The sequence below is a fragment of the Pimephales promelas genome, chromosome 2, assembly GCF_988280905.1.
Source record: "Pimephales promelas chromosome 2, fPimPro1.hap1.1, whole genome shotgun sequence".
Taxonomy (NCBI): Eukaryota; Metazoa; Chordata; class Actinopteri; order Cypriniformes; family Leuciscidae; genus Pimephales; species Pimephales promelas.
In genome coordinates, this window is record NC_142770.1 from 36,164,989 (window position 1) to 36,187,964 (window position 22,976).

The 22,976-nt window shown below is 41.8% G+C and overlaps 3 protein-coding genes and 1 pseudogene across 3 annotated transcripts; 1 reads left to right on the plus strand and 3 right to left on the minus strand.

Annotated features, from left to right (window-relative positions):
* Window positions 1-295: 295 nt before the first annotated feature.
* LOC148997287 (E3 SUMO-protein ligase ZBED1-like) lies at window positions 296-842 on the minus strand (annotated as a pseudogene).
* Window positions 843-10,024: 9,182 nt separating this feature from the next.
* On the minus strand, window positions 10,025-11,920 carry LOC120494779 (N-lysine methyltransferase KMT5A-like). Its single transcript, XM_089119709.1, has 4 exons — window positions 11,911-11,920; window positions 11,010-11,822; window positions 10,490-10,896; window positions 10,025-10,303 (listed from the first exon to the last, which is right to left on the minus strand). The coding sequence occupies exons 1-2, from the start codon at window positions 11,918-11,920 to the stop codon at window positions 11,416-11,418; spliced, it is 417 nt and encodes a 138-aa protein (XP_088975835.1). The 3' UTR covers window positions 10,025-10,303; window positions 10,490-10,896; window positions 11,010-11,415.
* Window positions 11,921-14,650: 2,730 nt separating this feature from the next.
* LOC120467037 (uncharacterized) lies at window positions 14,651-18,689 on the plus strand. Its single transcript, XM_089119714.1, has 10 exons — window positions 14,651-14,673; window positions 14,850-15,179; window positions 15,279-15,480; window positions 15,577-15,683; window positions 15,765-15,899; window positions 16,003-16,176; window positions 16,290-16,501; window positions 16,615-16,833; window positions 17,004-17,856; window positions 17,947-18,689. Exons 1-9 carry the CDS (start codon window positions 14,651-14,653, stop codon window positions 17,411-17,413), a joined length of 1,812 nt encoding a protein of 603 aa, XP_088975840.1. The 3' UTR covers window positions 17,414-17,856; window positions 17,947-18,689.
* Window positions 18,690-20,668: 1,979 nt separating this feature from the next.
* LOC148997288 (uncharacterized) lies at window positions 20,669-22,847 on the minus strand. Its single transcript, XM_089132512.1, has one exon. It carries the CDS (start codon window positions 22,805-22,807, stop codon window positions 20,729-20,731), a length of 2,079 nt encoding a protein of 692 aa, XP_088988638.1. The 5' UTR covers window positions 22,808-22,847; the 3' UTR covers window positions 20,669-20,728.
* Between the last annotated feature and the right edge of the window lie 129 nt (window positions 22,848-22,976).

A 22,976-nucleotide genomic window follows, 5' to 3' on the forward strand; every position in this document is an offset into this window, starting at 1 on the left:
ACAGGTAGTGCAAAACTACAAAAGTTATTTTTTTAAACAGTATAAAATATAAAAACAGGTAAAAGCAGTCTAAAGTTAAATCAAGCTAAAAAACACAGTAATTGTGTTTTTTTCACAGTAAAAAACAATAATTTGCACTAAACAGCAAGTAAAATTTACTTAGTAAAAATTAGTGCAAATATAAACAGTAGTAAACAGTAGCTTATCCCTGTAAAGTGCAAAAAAAACCAAAAAAAAAAACAGAGCAGCATGAAAAAAAGACCCTGCCATATAAGCAGGTATAACAACAACAGGATTATTCCAAGTTGGCATTCAAAAACATCAGCTGTCTGGCCTTAGCGGGGCTGATTCTGCTTTTTTTTTCAGAGATTATCTGTCCCATCTTGCTGAAAACTCTTTCTGATGGAACAGATGTTGCCACAATGCAAAGCCTTCCCAGCATAACTTGGGTCAGTCTGGGGTAAATCAGTGCCCGGTTTTGCCACCAGAGTAGTGGGTTGGAGGACCTTGGTTGAAGGGGCTCCTCTGAATATGACCGAACTTCCAAAACAGCCTCTGCCGAAGAACTTGTATTTGTCACAAGACCTGCAACTTGTTCATCGAAATCACCCCACACTAAGCTTTCTTGTGTTTCTTGCGGTGCTGATGCTGCTGCTGCCTGTTGCTGCTCTGGTTGATGTGCTGAGGAAGATCTCACTCTCCCAGTGGCATTTTTGAGTCTCTGGATGGCTTCATTTGCTGCATGATCATCTGAAAAGGCCTTTTTTTTTAAATATTGGGTCCAGTGCAGACGCTTCTGAGAACAGATGGTGAAATTCCACCTTGTGGAACCTGGTAGCCATATCTTTGATGATTGCTTCAAGCATGTCCATTATAGGTTTTCTGAACCTTCCCGATCTCAGGTATCTTGTGCTTATTTTTTGGACACTCCGTGAAAGCAGGATCACCTTTGAGGCAGTCACATAAACAAAAAGCAAAAACAGCATTTGAATTTAATAAATACAGTGTTACAACCCTGGCTCTAGGGATGCAACATAAAGGACACAAAGACAGAAATCTGCCAATCAAAATTAAAGTTTATTTTAATATTAAAAGAAAGAAAGAAGGACTGTAGGAACAACGCCCTGCAGCAGCAAGAGGATCTCTCAGCAAGAGGATCTGCGTCCTAGATTTAAGTAGCTCCCGTCAGGTGGCACCAATTAGCCAGTTGATTGCAGGTGATCTACTAGGGAAAAATGCAGTGACATCCAGATTATAACACTCACACATAACACTTCCACCCTTAAAACATTGCTACAGGATAACCTATAGTAAAGTCAATAAATACATGGAGAAAACACCTACGACCTTGACAGAGCATCCGCCAAAACATTATTCTTCCCACGAATATGGCGGACTGCAAGATCATATCCCTGCAAAAACAGGCTCTATCGCATTAAACGTTGGTTAGTGTTTCTCATACTGTGCAGGAACACTAGGGGATTATGATCAGTGTACACAATTAGTGACACACTGGATGAAACATACACATCAAAATGTTTCAGAGCAAGAATAAGGGCCAAAGCTTCCTTTTCTATTGTAGAATAGTGCTTCTGATGAATATCAAATTTCCTTGAAAAATAGCACACAGGATGCTCAACTCCCACTGAATCATCTTGGAGAAGAACCGCACCCACACCAAAATCACTAGCATCCACAGCTAGCTTGAATGGTCTATCAAAACAGGGGCGGCAAGAATAGGAGAACTGATCAACAATGCCTTCAGATTGTCAAAGGCCATCTGACATAACTCATTCCAAACAAAAGGAACCTTGGGACTCAGCAGGTTAGTTAAAGGTGTAGCAACAGTGGCAAAATTTTTGCAAAAACTCCTGTAGTATCCTGCCATACCCAGAAAACGTTTTAGTTCCCGCCGAGATGAAGGTACAGCAAAGTTCACAATTGCCTCTACTTTTGCTCCAACTGGAGATACATGACCATGGCCAACAACTTTGCCTAAATAAGTTACTGTGGCCTGCCCAAACTCACACTTGGAGAGGTTTACTGTCAAATTTGCAGCCTTTAACCGTTTGAACACCTCCCCAAGCTGGGCCAAATGCTGAGACCAGGTAGCACTATAGATAACCAAATCATCAAGGTAAGCCTCACATCCTGCAACTCCTTCCAACACCTTATTCACCAGACGCTGGAAAGTGGCAGGTGCATTTCGCATTCCAAATGCCATAACATTATAATGGCAGAAGTTATCGGGCGTCACAAAAGCAGAGATCTCACGGGCTCTCTGGCTGAGTGGAACCTGCCAATAGCCTTTTAAAAGATCCAACTTTGAAACAAAGGATGCAGAACCAACCTGGTCAATACAATCATCTAGCCGTGGAAGAGGATAGGAATCGGGCTTAGTGACAGCATTTACCTTGCGAAAATCGGTACAAAACCGAAACGAACCATCATGCTTCTCGACTAGTAAACATGGTGAACTCCAAGCACTAAAAGTCGGTTCAGCTATGTTATGCCTTAACATATACTCTACCTCTCTGCGCAAAAGCTGGCGTTTTACAGGGTTTACCCTATACGGATGCTGCTTAATGGGGTTGGCTTGGCTTACCTCAATGTCATGCTCCAACACATTGGTACAAGATGGAACATCAGAAAACAAGGCCGAATATTGACCAACTAACTGAATAATATCAGTGCGCTCAGAAAGATTTAGATATGACAGATGAATGTCTAAATCAGCCAGAAGTTTAGAATTTGGCAATCTACTCTGATGCATCTCAGAAACAACACTTCCTTGTCCCATCTCAATATGCGGAACATTCAGTACAGCCAAGACCTTATCCTCTGAAGGCGCAGTTTGGTTACGGTCAAAGTAAGGCTTAAGTAAATTCACATGGCACATTCGAGTTTTCCTTTTACGATCTGGAGTCTTAACCAAGTAGTTACATTCACCAACTTTACGATCAATAGTGTATGGGCCACTATATTGAGCCTGCAATGCAGAACCCAGTACTGGTAAGAACACTAACACTTGGTCTCCTGAACAAAACACACGATGTTTTGCCTTTCGATCGTACCAAGTCTTCATCTTCTCTTGAGCTGCTTTCAAATTCTCTTTGGCCAGTTCACAGGCTCTACTAAGCCTAAAGTGAAAATTAGACACATAGTCCAAGAGGTTAGTAGGAGTAGAATACTCAACATCTAACCATTTCTCTTTTACCAATTTCAAAGGCCCTCTCACAGTGTGCCCAAACACAAGTTCAGCTGGACTGAAACCAAGGGACTCCTGAACCACCTCTCGAACTGCAAAGAGGAGTAGTGGAACGCCATCATCCCAGTCTCTTTCAAATTCTTTGCAATAAGTCTTCAGCATAGTCTTCAGAGTTTGATGGAATCTCTCAAGTACCCCTTGAGACTCTGGATGGTATGCAGATGAAATGTTATGCTGAATAGACAACTGCTTTAACACCTGGGAGAAAAGGCGAGACATAAAATTAGACCCTTGATCAGACTGAACAGCTCTTGGTAGTCCAAACACTGTGAAAAACTTAATTAGGGCCTTGGAAATAGCAGGGGCTGTAATCTTACGCAAAGGAACCGCTTCAGGAAATCGTGTGGCAGCACACATAATTGTGAGAAGATATTGATTACCTGACTTGGTGCGGGAAAGAGGTCCAACACAATCAACCAAGACATGCTCAAATGGCTCTCCAATGGCAGGAATAGGCTCTAGTGGAGCTGCAGGAATAGACTGGTTAGGCTTGCCTACAACCTGACAAACATGACATGACCTACAATACTGAGCCACATCAGACCTCACACCAGGCCAGAAAAAATGCCTTAACACACGATCAAGAGTTTTCCTAACCCCTAAGTGGCCAGACAGACAATGATCATGGGCGAGACACAATATGTCAGATCGATAAACTTCTGGAACGACCACTTGAAACACACTACTCCAGTCATCCTCACATGGAATTTTTGGATCGGTCCACTTTCTCATCAAAACACCATCACTAACAAAATAGCCAGAAGCAACATTTGATAGTACTTCATCAGACACTACATCTTCAAACATAGGTAACAAAGTGGGGTCTTGTTTTTGCTCAAGTATTAACTGTTCTCGAGATGGTAACATTTTTCCACTTCCTGTAAAGTTCATATCACCTTGAGCCATGAAAGTATCATAAAGTGGTATTTCGGAAGATTTATCTTCAACCTGCCTCTTAGCCGACATGGCACGAGTAGTTGCACAAACAGGAAAAATTTCTGGAAATGCCAACTCAAGTTCATCTGGACAATCTGACTTGAGGACAGTAGATGTTACTTCAGGGACAGCTAGCACTTTCCCACCAGCTAAATCATTCCCTAGAATAAAGGACACACCATCTATGGGAATCTGGGAACAAAGTGCAACCACAACATTCCCAGAGATTAAATCTGATTGGAGATTAATGCTATGTAAAGGCATAGACAGAAATCCTCTACCAAAACCTTTAACAATTACCTCTGAACCTTGAGCTGACTTTTCATTGAAGGGCAAAACATCACATAAAATCACAGATTGAAAAGCTCCTGTATCTCTCCAAATCTTGATAGCTTGCCTGTTTTCAGGGTCAGAAGACAGATACACAGAACCATCCATCAAAAATGATGACGAGCCAGCTAACTCCCCTGTCTTGCATGACAAATCAACAACTGAAGATGCCAAGGGAAGGCTTGGCACAGGATTTACAAATGCTACAGTCTTTGCGGATTTCCGTTTTTTACTTAGAACAGGACAATCTGCAATAAGATGGCCTGGTGTCTTACAATAAAAACAAGCCCTTTCTGCAATCAAACCATCATTGGTCGTTTTATTGGCAGATAATGAGGCAAACGGCACAGATTTTACAAACTGAGACCTATTGTGCTTAATCTGGACTAGATCCTCAACTTGTTGGTCACCAAAATGTACCTTATGTATTAAGACAAACTCATCTGCCAGGATTGCAGCTTGTTCTAAAGTCACTGCTTTCTGCTCATTCAAATAAACAGACACCACATCAGGTAGACAGTTTTTAAATTCCTCAAGCAAAATAATTTGCCTAAGATGTTCCTTACTTTCCACCTTCTGAGACATGCACCACCGATCAAACAGATTCTCCTTCTGCTTTGCAAACTCAACATAAGTCTCGTGAGCAAATTTTGCACAACTTCGAAAACGCTGGCGGTAAGCTTCAGGAACCAGCTCATATGCCTTCAATACAGCTGCTTTAACCTCATCATAATTAGCACTCTTCTCTAGGCTTAGAGCGGAATAAGCTTCCTGCGCTTTACCCACCAAGATACTTTGTAAAAGCAAAGTCCACACGGTCCTTGGCCACTTTGATGTGGTTGCCACCCGTTCAAAATGAGAAAAATATCGGTCAACATCCTTTTCAGAAAAAGGAGGCACTAACTTAATATGTCTACCAACATCAAATGAAGCATCACCTCTTGAAGTTAAAGCAGCAGCGTTTAATTCCAACTCTTTAAGAGACCGTTCGTGCTCAAGATCCATTTGTTTCTCTCTTAATTTCATATCAATCTCTAGCCGTTTCTCCTGAAAAGCCAACTCTCGTTAATATCGACTCTCCCCAGACAGCCGATGCCTTGCCAACTTTGTCCATAATTTGTTCACGAACCTTTGAAAACATTTCTGGAATGATTGTTTTTGACAGGGTCTGCCTGCTAGGCAATATATAGGAGGGGTTTAAGGCCTTTGTAAATGCTTTGAAACCTCTGTCCTCCACAATGGAAAAAGGTTGTAGATCCAATGCAATCATCCTTGCCAGGTCCTCATCCACTTTCTTTTGTCTTAGTGGGTCAATTGGCCGAGCCACAAAATGTGTTAGGGTGGTCTGTCCTGCCTGTCGTCTGTGTGGGACAGTTGTATGAGGTGTGCTGGTAGTGGCAGATGAGGTAGGAGGAGGTTGAGCGGTACTGGTACTGATGGATGTTCCAGGATCCTCAGCTTGTTCAGTTTCCCTTTGTGTCGGCTGCACAGTTGGATGCTTTACCTTTAGATGCCTGTTAAGGTTAGCTGTAGATCCTCCTTTAAAGGACAACTGTGTTTTACAAATTGTACACATAGCCTGTGTTGGAGACACCTCGTTAAAATAATGCCATAATACACTTCTCTTTCTGGTGCCACTCATTTTGAAGTTAGCAGATTAGATTAGGCTACCTGGTGTATTTTTTAGATTTGAGTTAAACGAAATTTTTAAGATGTCTTTTATTAAATTAAACTATTAGGTTGCACCGTTAACTTCGTCGTCATTATCTTGACGTTCAAACAACTGGTTCTTTCATTCACGAACAAGATGTATGTAAACAGTTCATTTGACTCGTTCAAACTCAAAGCAACTCAATAAAGGGCGTATTCGTTCACTAGATTCAACAAATCACATGCTCCGTCCTCGTATCATACTCGAAGGCTATTGGCTCGAGGTTTAGTCACTCTTTGACTTTAACAGATGAAACATTCATTTAGCTGGGCATGCGCGCAATAGCGGCGCGCAGTGGTGGAGGGAGGAATTTCAGTGAACGAGAAATAATGAGTCAATGGATAACGTGAACGAGAATGATTCGTTCACCTAAAAGATTCGTTCAAAAAGAACGATTCGTTCACGAACGTAACATCACTAACTTTTACTTTCACTTTAAATTTTAATTGTTTGCTGCTATTAATTTATAGCAGTCAAATAAGACTTCTGTGGTCTGATAGTGTTGAGTATATTATGACATAATCATGCTCGATCTAAAAAATAAATTCTATTCAGGTGATTTTTGAATCACCAAATTTGCTTAAATTTGTTAACAACAGTTTTGTGGTTGTTTTGCATATCTGTATTATTCTTATAACTTAAATTTTTTTAATATATATTCTGATCAAATCACTGTCATCTCTATTTAGAAACACAGATATCAATAATCAGCCTGTGTATCTCAATCGTGGTGACAAAATTAATCCTTGTTGCCACCAATCACAACTCATTAATGGCTCCCATCATGCATTGCGGTTTCAATAAATTACGACCTGAATTGTCTACGTAATTTACTTTTCCTACTTGAATATTCTACTCGTCACCGTTGTTGAGAAGCATTGACTGAATCTTGAGGTCTGTGTGTGCCTAAGGGAAAGTTTTTTTTTTTTTTAACTTTTGAGAAATCCGTCAATTATATTTAACATTCTGGACATTTATGCAGAATCTCAGTTATACACTAACCAACAGAATCAATTATAGACATAAATATCAAATGATGAATGTCATTATATGACCAACATCATTTTATTATTGTTTATTTTTGTTCAGCTGACAGATATAACTCAGATGCAACATCACATTAAAATATTAAATTTATATTATAAGGGTCAAGAGCCCAACTAAAGCAATCACTGATCTCCATAACGGTGGCTTAAAATTTTAGATTTTTTTCTTGTGATTCTGCTTTAGGTGTCTTCAATAATGCTCAATCATCACTCATTTAATCACTTAATTATCTCATTAACTTTAACACTCTTGAGTGTGGACTCATATACACTCCCAGGTGTGTTAATTTAACACGGGAGATTTTGTTATGACGAAGAGCCGTAGTTCACTGACCAGCTGAGCCATATCGCATTAAATATCGCTGGCGATACGTCTTCGATATTAACGCGATTTGGCTCAGCTTGTCAGTGATCTACGGCTCTTTGTAGTAAATGCCGCTCCATCTGAAAGCAGGTGGGCCGTCACAGCAAGGGGGCACGGACGGCCTTGCTGCTGGTAAGACAAAGCAATGGCATCCACTATCCAGTGAGACAGCCGTTGCTTTGAGAGAGCCCTTCCCTTCTGGCTCCCCCCATGACAGACAAAGAGCTGGTCTGAGGTCCTGAAACACTGCGTGCTGTCAACGTAGGTGCGGAGAGCACGTACCGGACAGAGCAGTGCCAAGGCTGGGTCTGCCTCCTCCAGGGGCAGCGCTTGCAGGTTCACCACCTGGTCCCGGAAGGGAGTGGTGGGAACCTTGGGCACGTATCCAGGCCGGGGTCTCAGGATCACGTGAGAGTAAGCCGGCCCGAACTCCAGAAACGCTTCGTCAACGGAGAATGCGTGCAGGTCCCCCACCCTCTTGATGGAGGCCAGTGCAACCAGGAGTGCTGTCTTCATGGACAGCTGGACCGTCTGGGGATGGAGTCGCCATTCGCCGGAGATAGGGCGGACCCGTGACAGCTCGTCGGCTGCTAGGTTCCGGTCTCCTGGAATGTATACTGCACAAAGGGACCTTAGGTGCTTCTGACTCCATAACAAGAGGTGGCGGGCGAGCTGCGACAACCGGCGTGAGCGTAGACCACCCTGGTGGTTGATGTACGCTATTGCAGTGGTGTTGTCTGAGCGGACAAGTACATGTTGACCCCTGAGCAGCGCTCGAAAGCGGTGCAGGGCCAGGCGTACTGCCAGCAGCTCGAGGCAATTGATGTGCCTGAGGCGCTGGGGTCCTGTCCAGGAACCGGCGGCTGCATGCCCATTGCACATGGCACCCCAACCTGTGGTAGATGCATCCGTGGAGACAACGAGATGCCTGGAAACTCGCTGAAGAGGGACACCGGCCCGTAAAAAGCTGAGGTTCGACCACGGGAAGAAGGTTCGGCGGCATGCTGGAGTCACTGGAACTCTGAGCGAGCCGCGATGCCATGCCCACCTCGGGACTCACCAGGCCGTCCTGTGTCCTCGAAGATGGTGAGGCCAGGGTGGGCTTCGAGCACAGCACAACGAGTAAGTTTGCATCACCTGTTTTTATATATACCTGTTAATATATAGATTTTTAGGCAAACATTTAGGCTTAAAGTACATTTGGATACCCATTTCTGATCATTTTAATTTAAAAAAACTATATACAATTTTTTTTGCAACCAGGTAGATGGGTCGGGGATGAAATACCACTCAGACATGAGATGCAGTTACCCCATGTGACCTGGGTAATTCGGCGCTCGCATCCCTTGCTTATGGCAATAACCCTGTATACAGGGATACCAATACAGGGAATACACCAGGCCATCCTGTGTCCTCGAAGATGGCGAGGCCAGGGTGGCCTTCGAGCACAGCACAACGAGTAAGTTTGCATCACCTGTTTTTATATATACCTTTTAATATATAGATTTTTAGGCAAACATTTAGGCTTAAAGTACATTTGGATACCCATTTCTATTTTGTTTTGTTCCAAAATGTTATTTAACCATACTTTTCATTATCATTCTGTATGTTTGAACAGGCGCTTGCGTTCGGAGGATCCTGTGCCAGACAACTGGAGGGATCTCTGTCTGTAACAGATGCACTGTTTAATGTTTAAAGTGTCTTTCTGCTTTTTATTGTTTGTGTGTGTGTGTATATATAGTTCTTAACTTGTTAAAGCTTCAATTGAGTTCATCTATATATTTCTTTGTTGTTTCTGTATTAATTGTGTATATAGTTTTTACTTTGCTTTATTGTAATTTTAATAAAATACAGTTTGCTTTGAAAAATTGTTTGATTTGATCACAATACAAGCTAAGACATCATATCCCAGAGGGCTTTGCATCTAAACAAACATGGCTGCACCCTCAATGTTACAAGACACACAAATAACACACAAATATCTCTGCAAAACCTCGACAGATTTGGAAATATATTTCAAAAAATGAGAAGAGTAGACCATAATGATATTTATTTAAAATAAATTATAAGTCCTCCATCTCTTCATTGTTGGCACAATACTGTAGAGAAATAAAAATCAAACGAAAAGTTTACACAATTGCAACAGAGTTTGACAGCTGTCTGTAAAATACTGTAGAAAAATCAAAATCAAATGACAAGTTAAAGTTATTTTAGTCCTATTTTATCTCAGTCACTCTAACATTTGGTGAATGTAGGGTCACAGACAATACTTATACTAATAAAAGATTTTTAACAGGAGATTATTTAAATCGAAAACCATAAGCTACAGCATAATCAACAAACAATCATAATGCAACAATAGGTTTGTGAAAATTATTTTTTATTAACAATATAAAAGAGCACTCCAAAAGAATATGTACACTGCATGTTGTTTACACATTTTATAAACTTGACACCATTATATATAAATGCACAGCCTCATCACATGCTCAAAAACACGTCACACAGTTTTACAGTTAGGGATTAGAGCTTATTCAGTTGTTTTGAATAGAGATCACTGTATTCTAATTTTTAGAAATCCCTTCCTGGGCATCTGAGAATGTGTGGAAGAAGATGCAGGCCCCGTGAACACTCCCGTAAGGCTCCCACTGTTAAAAGAATGATTGAATTCAGATTAAGGGAAATTATGTTTTTAAAACAGAAAAGAAATATGCATAGCAGCTTTAATTCTAATTCTTATTCGTATAGTTCTTTACACAATAGTGCGATTCTGAATTGTCCATAGAAAAATACAGTTAGTTAATCATGTATTAGTTTATGGGAAAACACATCACCGATGTTGAGTCGCCTCTTCACATGGGTCGAGTCGTCTCTTCACGGGCGTTTGGTCATCAAATCACAGGCGTTGGGGCATCTGAAGTCTCCGTGACACGCTGGATACAAGCTGGACCTGACGAACCCCTATTTTCTCGGGACAAGCGTAACAGCAGAAAGGCAGATGCGAAATAATTAGCATAGCTGATGTTCATAATATTAATGCATTTGATCTGATTCAGTAGTAGTATAAAAGGTGAGCAATAAGTGAATGAATGGTTAAAGAGATACGTAACTTTATGGAAATGGTTCTCCCGTTCTGGCTCGCTCTCAGCATCCCTCAAGGAGCTCTGAGGAGCCGACGATGGAAGGAGACACTGTCCTGGGATGCCCGGGTAGAGTGCGTGGTGCCCTGTTCAAAATCCTGCTGTGGTAAACCAAAAACAGAGAGGTTATTTTACTAATGTACAGTGAGCATAAATTCATGTACAATACTGTTCAAAGTATTTACAATACACTTACAACAAGTACTCTACTTACAATACAGTCTGTCTGGGTTGTCAGTTCACAACGAGGCTCCATTTAAATTTGTCACACATGGTCTGTGAGAGGCAAGCAGACGTCCGGCAAAATCACAGTCTGAAAAAATAGAGTCTGAGATCCAACCACTCCAGCTCCAGGACGTAGATCAAGGTCAATTATTTCATTGGTCACACTGAGGCTCCTTTTACATGAAACTACAATGTTTAGACACTATTGAGGCTCCTTTTACATGAACATCAAGTCCATACGCAAGCTCCCAATTTTGTCCAAACATCTATAGTTCATTCGCAAGCTCCCAATTTTGTCCAAACATCTATAGTTCATTCGCGAGCTCACAGTTGAAAAACAAAACATTGATAGTTCATAGTCTTGTGTCATAAAATGTGACACAAATTGTAAAGAATCAAATGTTCAGCCACTCCAGCTCCTCTATCTCCCCACGAAAAGTCCTCTTCTTGATGCCGTGGTCGAAGCAGATCTTATCATCTTTCTTAATGTCCGTGGTGGCCTGAAAGAGCAGGACGTGCCCGTCTCCCCCCTGAAGCTTCACTATGCAGTGGCATGGCTGCACGTTGTGCTTCTTCTTTGAGTGTGTAATCCATCTCCCGATGGTTTCCAGAGACGGGTGGCACTCACAGGGGAAAGTCTCCGCATCGATGCAGATTTCGTCAGGGCCATGTTTGAAGAAAAACAGGTTGCCCAGCTGGTCCTGCGTCTCTGCCATCTCCCTGCCCTCAGCACCTGTGATCACCTTTCCGTGGAAATCACACAGGATGGAGCCCTTCCCGAAGGCCTTGGTTGCAACAACGCCTGTGGTCAAAAAGAGGGAGTCATTAATGTGCTGTTCATGATGTTATTATATTCATTTTATTTATGGATTTTACTGTGCTCATAAGACAGTTGTACATACCTTTCTGCTCCCCAAAGGCCTTCACAACCAGACCCGACCATTTCTGCCTGGTCACCCTCTTGATGATGCCCGGGTCACTCTCCGCCTGTGCTCTGCTGAGCGGCCTCCACTTCGCCATGATGTCCTCTGGACGAGGATGATTGGCTGTCCAGCCCTCTGCATCTATGACTTTGGCCACCATCGCTGCAGTTGGGGCACGTCTTGAGAATTTTGCTGTCAAAGAGAGCACATTTGAATTAAAATTCAGGTTCACATACTAGTTCTAAGTGTTTCTGTTGGAGCAAATCTAATCATTGGATCTTAAGGAAGTATATACACTTACACAAAAGATGTTGCTCCCGAAGGCTGTACTGCAGAGCCCTCCACTTATCATAAAAGACTCTGTCGGCGGGGAACCCAGCTTTTTCTCTCTGGGTCTTGTTGGGTGGTTGGCCAGTGATTCCCACAGGGAAGGCCTGCAGGAAAGCATTTAAGTCCGGGGCTGGGCTGCCAACCTCTTCTTCCACCCGCTTTCTCTTCACTGCCTGGGTGCCCTCTTTACCAGAGTCGTCAGAAGAGGAGCTGCAATATCAAAAAGGTTTGGAGGTTACAAACTAACGAACTGATGGATGAGCGTTGAGAAACATTATAATTATAACAGATTTATAACATAATTATATTACAGATAATTACATACCGTGTCAGGGAGCTGACAACGGCTGCTTCAGAGCTGCCACCGGCTGCTTCAGAGTGGCCACCGGCTGCTCCAGAAGGTTCACCCGCCGTGCTGGTGGACGCCTGTTCTGAGTCCAGGTCTGCCTGTTCAGGAGCATTAGCCACAAAAAAGTCTCTTCGGCGAAGCTCTTCCAGAAGAGCCAGTCTGGATGGTCTGTGGGGGTAACGTTTCACCATCTCCTTGTAGTCCCAGTTCCTGGCTTGCCGTGTCCACGCCTTGGCAGACTCCTTTGCCCTATTTGTTTCCTCCATCCGTTCTTCGGGTGTGTTCTTTTTCATACACACTCTGCTCAGATGCGTCGACAGCATCTCCTGTGGTTTCCCACACAGCAAGCAGTGAATGATGCGACGGTTGGATTTCTGGCTGTGAGACAAAGCAGACACACCAAAACTTACAAATCAAATGAATGAAGACAGTGAATTCTTAAAACAGAGGCCTAATGTGACCCTTGACCAGCAAAACTTAAAAAAGAGATAAAAACTTCAACCTTAAACTCTTACGTATGCAGCAGAACAGGGCATTGTCCTATTACCATTGAAATGGAGCTCAACAGAAAATACACAAAAACACAAACATTACCGCTTCTCAGCTTGTCCTTCCATTTCAGCAAAATCCAATTCAGATTGTCTCAGCAGATCAGCAGAGTAGATAGAATCCAAGTGTTCTCAGCAGATCAGCAGAGTAGATAGAATCCAAGTGTTCTCAGCAGATCAGCAGAGTAGATAGATCCAAGTTTTCTCAGCAGATCAGCAGAGTAGATAGAATCCAGATGTCCTCAGCAGAATCCAGGAGTCCTCAGCAGATCAGCACAGTAGAATCATTTGAAGAAAAGTGATTTCTCTAGCAGAATGCTTCCCAGATAAACCTCCTGAGTGTCTCAAACCAGCCAATCAGATTGCAGTATTATACAATGGGTGTCTGCCTCTGCGCAGACCTGATAATGGGCCATCATGAGATAGCTGAGCCATCAGTGAGCCTTCAGTGAGCCATCAATGAGCCATCAGTTTTACTGCCTGAGCTTGTGAAATGAAACTGGTTAGTTCTAATGGTTTTTAAATGGGCAATCATATTTACTGCCAGGGACACTTAAGTGTTTGTTGGCTTAAGAGATGGAATTAATTTAAGTCCTAAGGGAAATAATCTTTCTCAACTCTTAATCTATCCGAATTCACTGATTAATTTGATGCTAAAAGCAGAAAGAAAGCTTGAGATTTGAGTTAAATAAAGACGTTTTAGCACAGCAGAAACAGTAACGACAAAGGCCTGGGGTGAGTTCAGCGGTGACAGCCGCAACTTTAGTCTGTATTATCAACTCCCTGAACAAGATACAGATAATTCAATGCAAACACATTAAAGTGCGGGTCTCAAGCTTTCAATAGATGTGCAAAACTTGTATGTAGCATAAACAATGACTGAGATGCGTTCATTTTAATAAAATAATCCAAGTTGAAAACTGGTAAAGTGCTCCCAGATTTTCACCACGGCAAAGAGGTCAGCTAACCTGACGACCTCTCATTCTCTCTATGAACATGGTAAAGACAAATAAGTGTTGGGGTATGAAAGCACACATACCCCTAGATTAGTTTTATATTAAATAATAATATCAGGCTGTTTCATGTTTTCCCAGCCTGAGAGAGCAGGGGTCAAACAGGCCTCGAATTAGGCCTCTGAGCTTTACAGTGACTGCACTAAAAATGGCTGTATGAATTTGTTTCTGCTTATTGCTGGTCAGAGAGGGGAAAAGATTATTTCCCTCAGGACTTAAATGAATTCCATCTCTTAAGCCAACAAACACTTAAGTATCCCTGGCAGTAAATATGATTGCCCATTTAAAAACCATTAGAACTAATCAGTTTCATTTCACAAGCTCAGGCAGTAAAACTGATGGCTCATTGATGGCTTACTGATGGCTCAGCTATCTCATGATGGCCCATTATCAGGTCTGCGCAGATTCTCTTGGATTCTATCTACTCTGCTGATCTGCTGAGACAATCTGAATCGGATTTTGCTGAAATGGAAGGACAAGCTGAAAAGAGGTAATGTTTGTGTTTTTGTGTATTTTCTGTTGAGCTCCATTTCAATGGTAATAGGACAATGCCCTGTTTTGCTGCATATTTAAGAGTATTTTATTTCTTTTTTTTTTACTTATGTCTCATTCTTTCAGATCATAGTTTAAATAATTGATTCTATATCATGTAATTTTGTTTTTAAGGTACGCTGATCGCACCGTTGTCCACTGCTTGCAGTGCCACAAACCCCAGGAAAACCTTGCTGCTCACCTGGCCAGAGTCTGCATGAAGAAACGCACGCCCGAGGAGAGAGCGGCCGAGGTTCAGAAAGCCAAGGCTTCGAGCAGAGAGTGGGTTCGGATGAACAGGACCTGGGACTACAACCAGATCTGTGCGCTCCTGCCTGATCACCGCTCTCGCGTCATCATGGTCAAGGAGTTTCTTCAGCGTGGTTTTTTTATCACGAACCAGCCCCGCGAGTCTGACTGTGATGAAGATGATGCTTCTGCTCCTTCATCAGATCTTCCTCAAACGTAAGGGGCAATCCTTAAACGCTTTAAATGTAAATTCTTTTCTCACTTTATGCTATTGATAACTTTAATAGTCTTGTCTGTTATGTTTAATCCAAACAGCCGGTTGGTTCAGAGGGCTCCTGGCATTAAACACTGCCAGAAGATCGTGAGAGTGGCGAAGCCGGACGTGCTCAGGATCCAGAGGGACCTGCAGGCGGGCAGAGAGCTCTCCAACACGGACCAGACGCTCTACCGCTACTACTGCGAGGCGCTCTTGGTGTTTGTCCACATGCAGCGTCCCAGAGCTGTGGAAGCCTTGACGGTGAGTTCATCTACTCTAACCAGTTTACACTTCGGATGTGCTTTAATATTGGCACACTTGTGCATTTGTAAATAACGCCTTCTCGATATTTTCCAGGATGCTGAGTGGGTGAACAAGACTAAGCTGGGTGACAGATTTGTGATCGGCGTACAGAGGGAGAAAACCTCGAGTATGCAGATTGCTCTGGCACAAGAGGAGGAAGCTGTAAGTTTTACTGATACAAACTGTTGATTTCTCTCCACCATAGTTTTAAATGTAATAACTCATCTGTCTTTTTTTCCGTAATGCTTGGAGCTGTACTTCAGACGAATCAGGCCTGAGAACATTCAGCCGGAGAAACTCTGCAATAGATTCTTTGTTTCGTCATCCGGCATGGAAGTTCAAAGTGTCTCTCGGGACATGAATCGGCTCCATAAATTGTAAGTGCCTTACACGGGTCCATGTGTGTGAACGGATACACTTCTTTGTATCTTGCCTCATCACAGTCACATAACAATTAATATTTCCTTTTTGTTTCTGCAGGTACAAGCTGGCTCCTTTCTCTGCCCAGTGTGTGCGGAGGGCTGTTGAGGAGGCTGCAGAAAAGCTCCCGGCGCAGCAACAGGAGGCGCTCCACCATTACCTGTCCATCAGCACTGGTGCGGTCCGGCCGCAGGATGTCATCAACGCAGCTCTGCTGCTGGAATCATTAGTCAGGTACACATCTCTTCATCCATTACTCATCACAAACAATTAGCACAACAAAAATAGCAAGTTTTCATTCATAATTTTTTGGTATATTATAAACCGTGTATTCCTCTCTCATACAGCACTTCTGCAGACGAGACTTCCTCGGCCACAAGCTGTGCAGCTGGACCATCTGGGAAGAGCTTCGCTGAGTTCGTGGAGAGATTTCCTGTTTCGCCGGAGGGTCAGCCGCCATCCAAGAAGCAGCGCGTCGAATCAGGCTTTCCAGATGACCGCGTTTTTTACGATAAGTGGCGGATTACCCAGTATGCCCAGAGAGAGCAATATCTGCTGTGTGAGTCTCTGAATCCATCAATAGAGCATTGACACTCATTAACTCAACACAAAAACTAGGTCATTCATTTACAGTGACTCACATGAGTAACGTTATTTCATTCTGTCTTTCAGCACATTTCACAGTCCGCAAGCCTTCGGCCGCAAAGGTGGCACGGCTTATTGCACAGGAGGGATGGAAGGTCAACTGTCCCAAGCCGGAGGACATCGAACGGCTGTGGACACCACCTTCGAAGGCAGCAGTTGAAGATGACAAGTTCATCATTCGCTGTGTGTCTGAGCAGAACTGGTCGGGCATGGCCATAAAAGACTTTGGTGATGAGCGTGGTTTTGGTAAGAAAACCTTTCATTTGTCTTGTAAGGGCAGAAAAAAACAATAATGTAAAATGTACAATTTAGCAGCCAATAACTGCAGCAAGAACTACATTTACATTCTGAACTGTGTGTCTACATGTAATGTTTGTTCATTAATTAAAAAATGTAATGTGTTCTCATTATTTTAGGAGTCGTGGCAACTCAGACTTTTTCAAAGAATGACATTGTTTGCGACTGCCACGGCAAGGTCATCCCAGCTGCACAAGGGAGGGCGATGGTGCAGGCCCAGCATGACGAGGCCGGGTACATGTTCTTCTTTAAAGCCGGAAAAAGAGATCTCTGCGTCGACGCCCAGACCTTTCCGTGCGAGTGCCACCCTGGCAAAGACACCGTTGGGAGGAGGATAAACCACTCCACAAAAGCGCCCAACCTGAAGCCCTTTCACTGCAGGTTACGTGTGAATGGGGAGGACAAGGACGTCATCCTCTTCAGAGCACTGAAGGACATCAGTGTGGGCGTTGAACTACGGTTCGACTACGGGGTCAAAAGGAAGTCCTTCCGTGGAGAGGGCCTACACCTGGACTGGCTGGATGGTTGAGAAGGCCTTCATCAGGCTGGAGTGGCTGGACTTTTGATTCCTGTTTTAAGGACTAGATTTTGCTGGACTCTCACAGACCATTTGTGTCACATTTTATGACACTGGGAACTGTGTATGAACTATCAATGTTTTATTTGTCAACTGTGAGCTCGCGAATGAACTATAGATGTCTAGACAAAATTGGGAGCTTGCGTATGGACTTGATGTTCATGTAAAAGGAGCCTCAATAGCGTCTAAACATTGTAATTTCATGTAAATGGAGCCTCAGTGTGACCAATGAAATAATTGAGTTTGATCTACGTCCTGGAGCTGGATTGGTTCTCTGACAACCCGGACTTTTTCAGACTGTGATTTTGCCTGACGTCTGCTTGCCTCTCACAGACCATGTGTGACAAATTTAAATGGAGCCTCATTGTGAACTGACAACCCAGACAGACTGTATTGTAAGTAAAGTACTTATTGTAAGCTCACTGTACATTCGTAAAATAACCTGTTGTTTTTTTTTTTTTGTTTGTTTTTTTTGTTTACCACAGCAGGATTTTGAATAGGGCGCCACGCACTCTACCCAGGCATCCCAGGACAGTGTCTCCTTCCATCGTCGGCTCCTCAGAGCTCCTTGAGGGATGCTGAGAGCGAGCCAGAACGGGAGAACCATTTCCATAAAGTTACGCATCTCTTTAACCATTCATTCACATATTGCTCACCTTTTATACTACTGCTGAATCAGATCAAATGCATTAATATTATGAACAGCAGCTATGCTAATTATTTCCCATCTGCCTTTCTGCTGTTATCTCGGGAAGCTTGTCCCGAGAAAATAGGGGTTCGTCAGCTCCAGTTTGTATCCAGCCTCTCACGGAGACTTCAGATGCCCCAACGCCTGTAATGAGAAGACCAACGCCTGTGAAGAGACGACTCAATGCTGGCGATATGTTATGCCCTTACTATTACATGATTAACTAAATGTATTTTTTTCCCTTTTAACTTTCCTGATATACACTTACTGTAAAGCTTCTATTGAAACAATATGTATGTAAGCCAGACTGAGCCTGGGTTCACTCAAGTTTTTATTCTCCATCCAATCTGATGGAGTTTTGGTTCCTTGCCACTGTCGCCTTTTGGCTTGCTTAGTCGGGGATATTTGTTAATAAAATGTGCAAACAACATGCAGTGTATATAAATTCTTTTATATTGTTAATACTATGTGACGTGTGTTTGACCATGTGATGAGTGTGTTTTTCTTGTGAAAACAGTTTCAAGTTAATAAAGTGTGCAAACAACATGCAGTGTGTCCTCACTTTCTCTGCTGTGCTAAAATGTCTGTATTTAACTCAAATCTCAAGCTTTCTTTCTTTCTTTCTTTCTTTTTTTTTTGCATCAAATTAAACAGTGAGTTCTGTACTTCTCAGTGCTGATAATCATTAAGCTTTAATTGGTCAGAGAAGTGAAGAGACCACCTCAAACTGTGCAGTGTATGTTATTTTCTGCCGGTAATTTCATGTTTCTCACACCAAAATGTCTTTTATTCTGCCAATTCACGAGATGTTGACATGTATTTTACTTCAAAATAAAGCTGAGTATGTGTCCTTTTATAATCCAACACTTATCTGGCTTTATCATGTTCATAGAGTGAATGAGACCTCATCAGGTTAGCTGACCTACAATTTTTTTAGCTGACCTAAAAAATCTGGGAGTAGTTTACCGTTGAATCTCAGGCCTTTGTCGTCACTGTCTCTGCTGTGCTAAAATGTCTGTATTTAACTCAGATTTATTTGTGCTACTCAATCTGTGTTTACAGCGTGTCCTTGGTAAGCATCTATTTACACATTTTGTGAGAGTAGTTTGTGTCAAGTATGGGCAATTAGGGTAATATCATAGAACATGTCACCACAATGGTTAATGCTTCTCATGATTTGTTTTTGTAGAACATTTTGGTCAGCATCCATTGTCTGGGCCAGGCAAACAAAACAGACGAGGATCCAAGGCAAAAAGGGTAATCCAAGAAAACAATGCTCAGCACCTGGATGGACAAGCAGGCAGGCTAATCGAATGGCAAGGTATTTATTTCTAGCACATCTCATACACAATAGTAATGCAAGGTGCTTTATATTTTCTGGTAATGAATGAAAGTCATTTTAAAGGGGTGATGAACTGAGAAATCAAATTTTCCTTGAGCTTTTGACATCTAAGAGGTCATCATATTATAATAATATCCTGTTAGTTTCAGAACTGAAAACGTCCTTGTTAGTCCAATAAAAGCTTTTATTGACACCAGCCTCTGAAAACGACTCGTTTTTAAAAGTGGGGAACTATGACGACAAAGAGGATAAAACACCACCCCCGCAGAAGAAGATCAACACCTGCTTCAACACGGCCGGTTTAGCCCCGCCCACCGATTCACCCATTACACACATAGCTAAGTAACATACATGTACATGCTTACCTCGTGATGACACTGGATCGAGCTACCGAGCAATACAGAATATTGTGCTGTGCAAGACAGTCGCTGCATAAGCTTCCTCTGGATTCCAATAGGAAAACGAGGGTTCGATCAATGTTAAAAGCAAGTTCGCGAAAGGTTGGTATCTCATGATGAACATTTTACACAATCACACATTAAAAGGTGGTGTAAAAATATGTTAAATTCTTAATACAATTCTGTAAGTGTGTTAATGTCAACCCGAGAAGCGATTATGCATACTGTTCTCTTCCAGCTATCCAGGAACGTGTCCATTGTCGGGTTTTCTTTCTTTTTTTTACGTTTTTCTGCACACAGGACAGCCAATACAACACTCGCCGCTTCATCCATTGTTTGTTTACGTTCGTTTCCGGAAGTCACTCGCTAGTAGTTTCGCCTTCTCGATGACATCACGCGCGTCGTTAAAGACGGCACACGATGACTGGTCAGGAAGCAACGTGTACACTGCAAATAATTCTGCACTTGCTAAGATTTAAAATCTTAGATTTAGACATGTTAGATGGATTGTCTTGTTTTAAAAGTTTTTTTACTTGTTTTTAACCTTTGAATTTATGGGATAGTCTTAAATTGATCATGGAGATGTTTTTTTTGTCTAAACTAGTCTGGGAATCTTAAAATTGAGTGAATGAATGTTAAAATAAGTTATTTTAGTTTGAGCTCTGGCTCACACCAAAAATACCCTTGTTTTTAGAATCAGAAACAACCTCAAGTTACTTGATTTAAGAATTACACAAAGAATCTGTTGAAAATATTATTTATTAAACAGAATGCCCCAGGCTTCAAACACAAACAGCATGGAAGAGATACCTCTACATCAACCACAACTCATAATACAATTACACATCCTCACGCCCATTTCTATGGGCAATAACATCACAAAGACTATATTTAATGGGCACAAACACACTTTCTTTGAAACTAATAGAGTAATATGAAGTGTGATCAATAAGTTCATGTACCAATTCTGTTGCCTGGGCAAGAGTGGGCACAGCCACTTCATATGCCAACAAGTCGGGATTCAAATTTAAAGTTTCATAACTCTGGTATTCAAAAGCAACAAAAGAGGAATCAATCAACAAGATATCCTTTATCAGTCCAAATACTGGGAAAGCATCATTTACATTTGTGATAATCATAGACTTCCCACTGATGTATTTATTCCCATTGAGAATATACCACTTCACAGAGACAACAGATTGTATGACCTCTATTCCCAAAAAATCTTTGACTTTTCTCTTAACATATTCAAGATTTTTGACAGCTGAGACGGGCCCTGATTCTCTTTCATTTGCAAAAATTGGATGCTCAATACCTATTTCATTCTGACAACATTCAAGAAACTGATTGTGATTTGCAAGTGATTTACAAACATTTTTAAAATTTAACTTCGAAGCCCACTGCTTAAAATAACTGTGCTTTGCCTCAAATCGCATGCACATACTCCTTATTAGAGGACCAAGCGATATGATTTGACTTGGAAGATGCAACATGTAATGCTGCTTGGGTATTACATTGGCATCAGGAAAAAGTAGTTTGAACTGATGCAAGTGTTGCTCAATCATACTCTTAAGCCGTAATATCGTCTGCAAAGAAATAATCGGAGCAAGGACTATCTGAACTATCTCAATTAATTTGACAATAAATTGAACATACTCATTGTGCACATCATTCAAAAGAAAAGGCAGTATTTTCAAAAGAATTAACATTTGCCCACAAGACTGTTTCAATCTGTTGTCATTAGCTGCCAAAGTGCTGACACTAATAGGAGATGGCTTATCCCGTATATCGAGAGGCGAGTAAGGAAAATTTTGAATGGCTGAATTAAACTCATCTAATTCTATCAGTCCTGACAGAATAAGGTATTTTAATACAAGCTTAACTTCCATTGGTGCAACGCCTTCAAAAATTACATGCATTACGTCCTGTGGAGTTTGTTTGATCAGGTCAAATCCAGGAAAATCAACAAGTACACTTCTTCTGTTAATCCCGTAAGTGGTTCTGAGGGATGCCTTCAAGGTATCTGTGCTTGCTTTGTCTATATTAAGACACTGGCTAATGTGCTTCTCCAAAGTTCTTTCAACAAACTTATTTTCTTCAAAAATACTTTGCATATCCTCAAAGATGCACTCGCATTGTCTACATTTGCTATAGGCAAATCCAACACCTTCTTTAAAGCCAGCAAGCTCATGCTGGGCAAGCGTGTCTCCACATACAGCTATTACCGCACCGAACAACTCTATTTCACCATTTGGCGTTTCAATCCTTACACCATTGTAAAGCAGTGTTAGATCTTGTAGAATTCTTTTTAGTACAACATCTACACCCGACTGAGTAATATCATTTGCCTTAGCAATAGCAAGGAGTCGTATAGCAGCCAATTTTGACCTAAATTTTGGATCAATATTTCCTAAACTATAATAAAACATCAACAATTTATTTGCAGACGCATGGGACCCTAAGGGGTTACAAATTTCAATTTCATCCGAGTACAATATTATTTGCAATGCATTAGGCCTTCGAGAATATAAAGAATGAGATGTAAAGAGGTTCCCATCAGTAAAGTCATAAAAGAATCCTTCTCTGCTTCTTTGTGGAGCAGTGTTTAACATGTTGAAGATTCTAGAATTGGTCAGTAACTGTTTTAGACTTTCAATTAGTGGTACATAGTAAAAACTTTTGTTTCTTATGGCCATGACCCTTGAACGACCTCGCTTTACCCAACAAATCTTCTGGGACACTACTACTTCTTCTGGGTTGACTGGATTGAAAAGCTCCCGAATAGTTCTATTCTGTCCATATGCAGTGGTGGAGAAAGGGTCTATGAACTTATCAAATGTTCCCAAAATCTCATCCTGAAGCTGAGTGGTCGTCTCCGGATGCTCTTCAAACACCCTTCTCATTCCCTCCCTCAGCATATCCAGAAGAACAGCTTGGTATTGTTGCACCCCTGAGATGACATTGTTGACCGTTCTCTGTTTATTAAAAAAAAATAAGAGATTCGTATTAAATCCTCCCCACTATTAATCATAACCTAGAGGTCCACAATATACACTACACTAACACAATGTAAGGGATTACCATTTT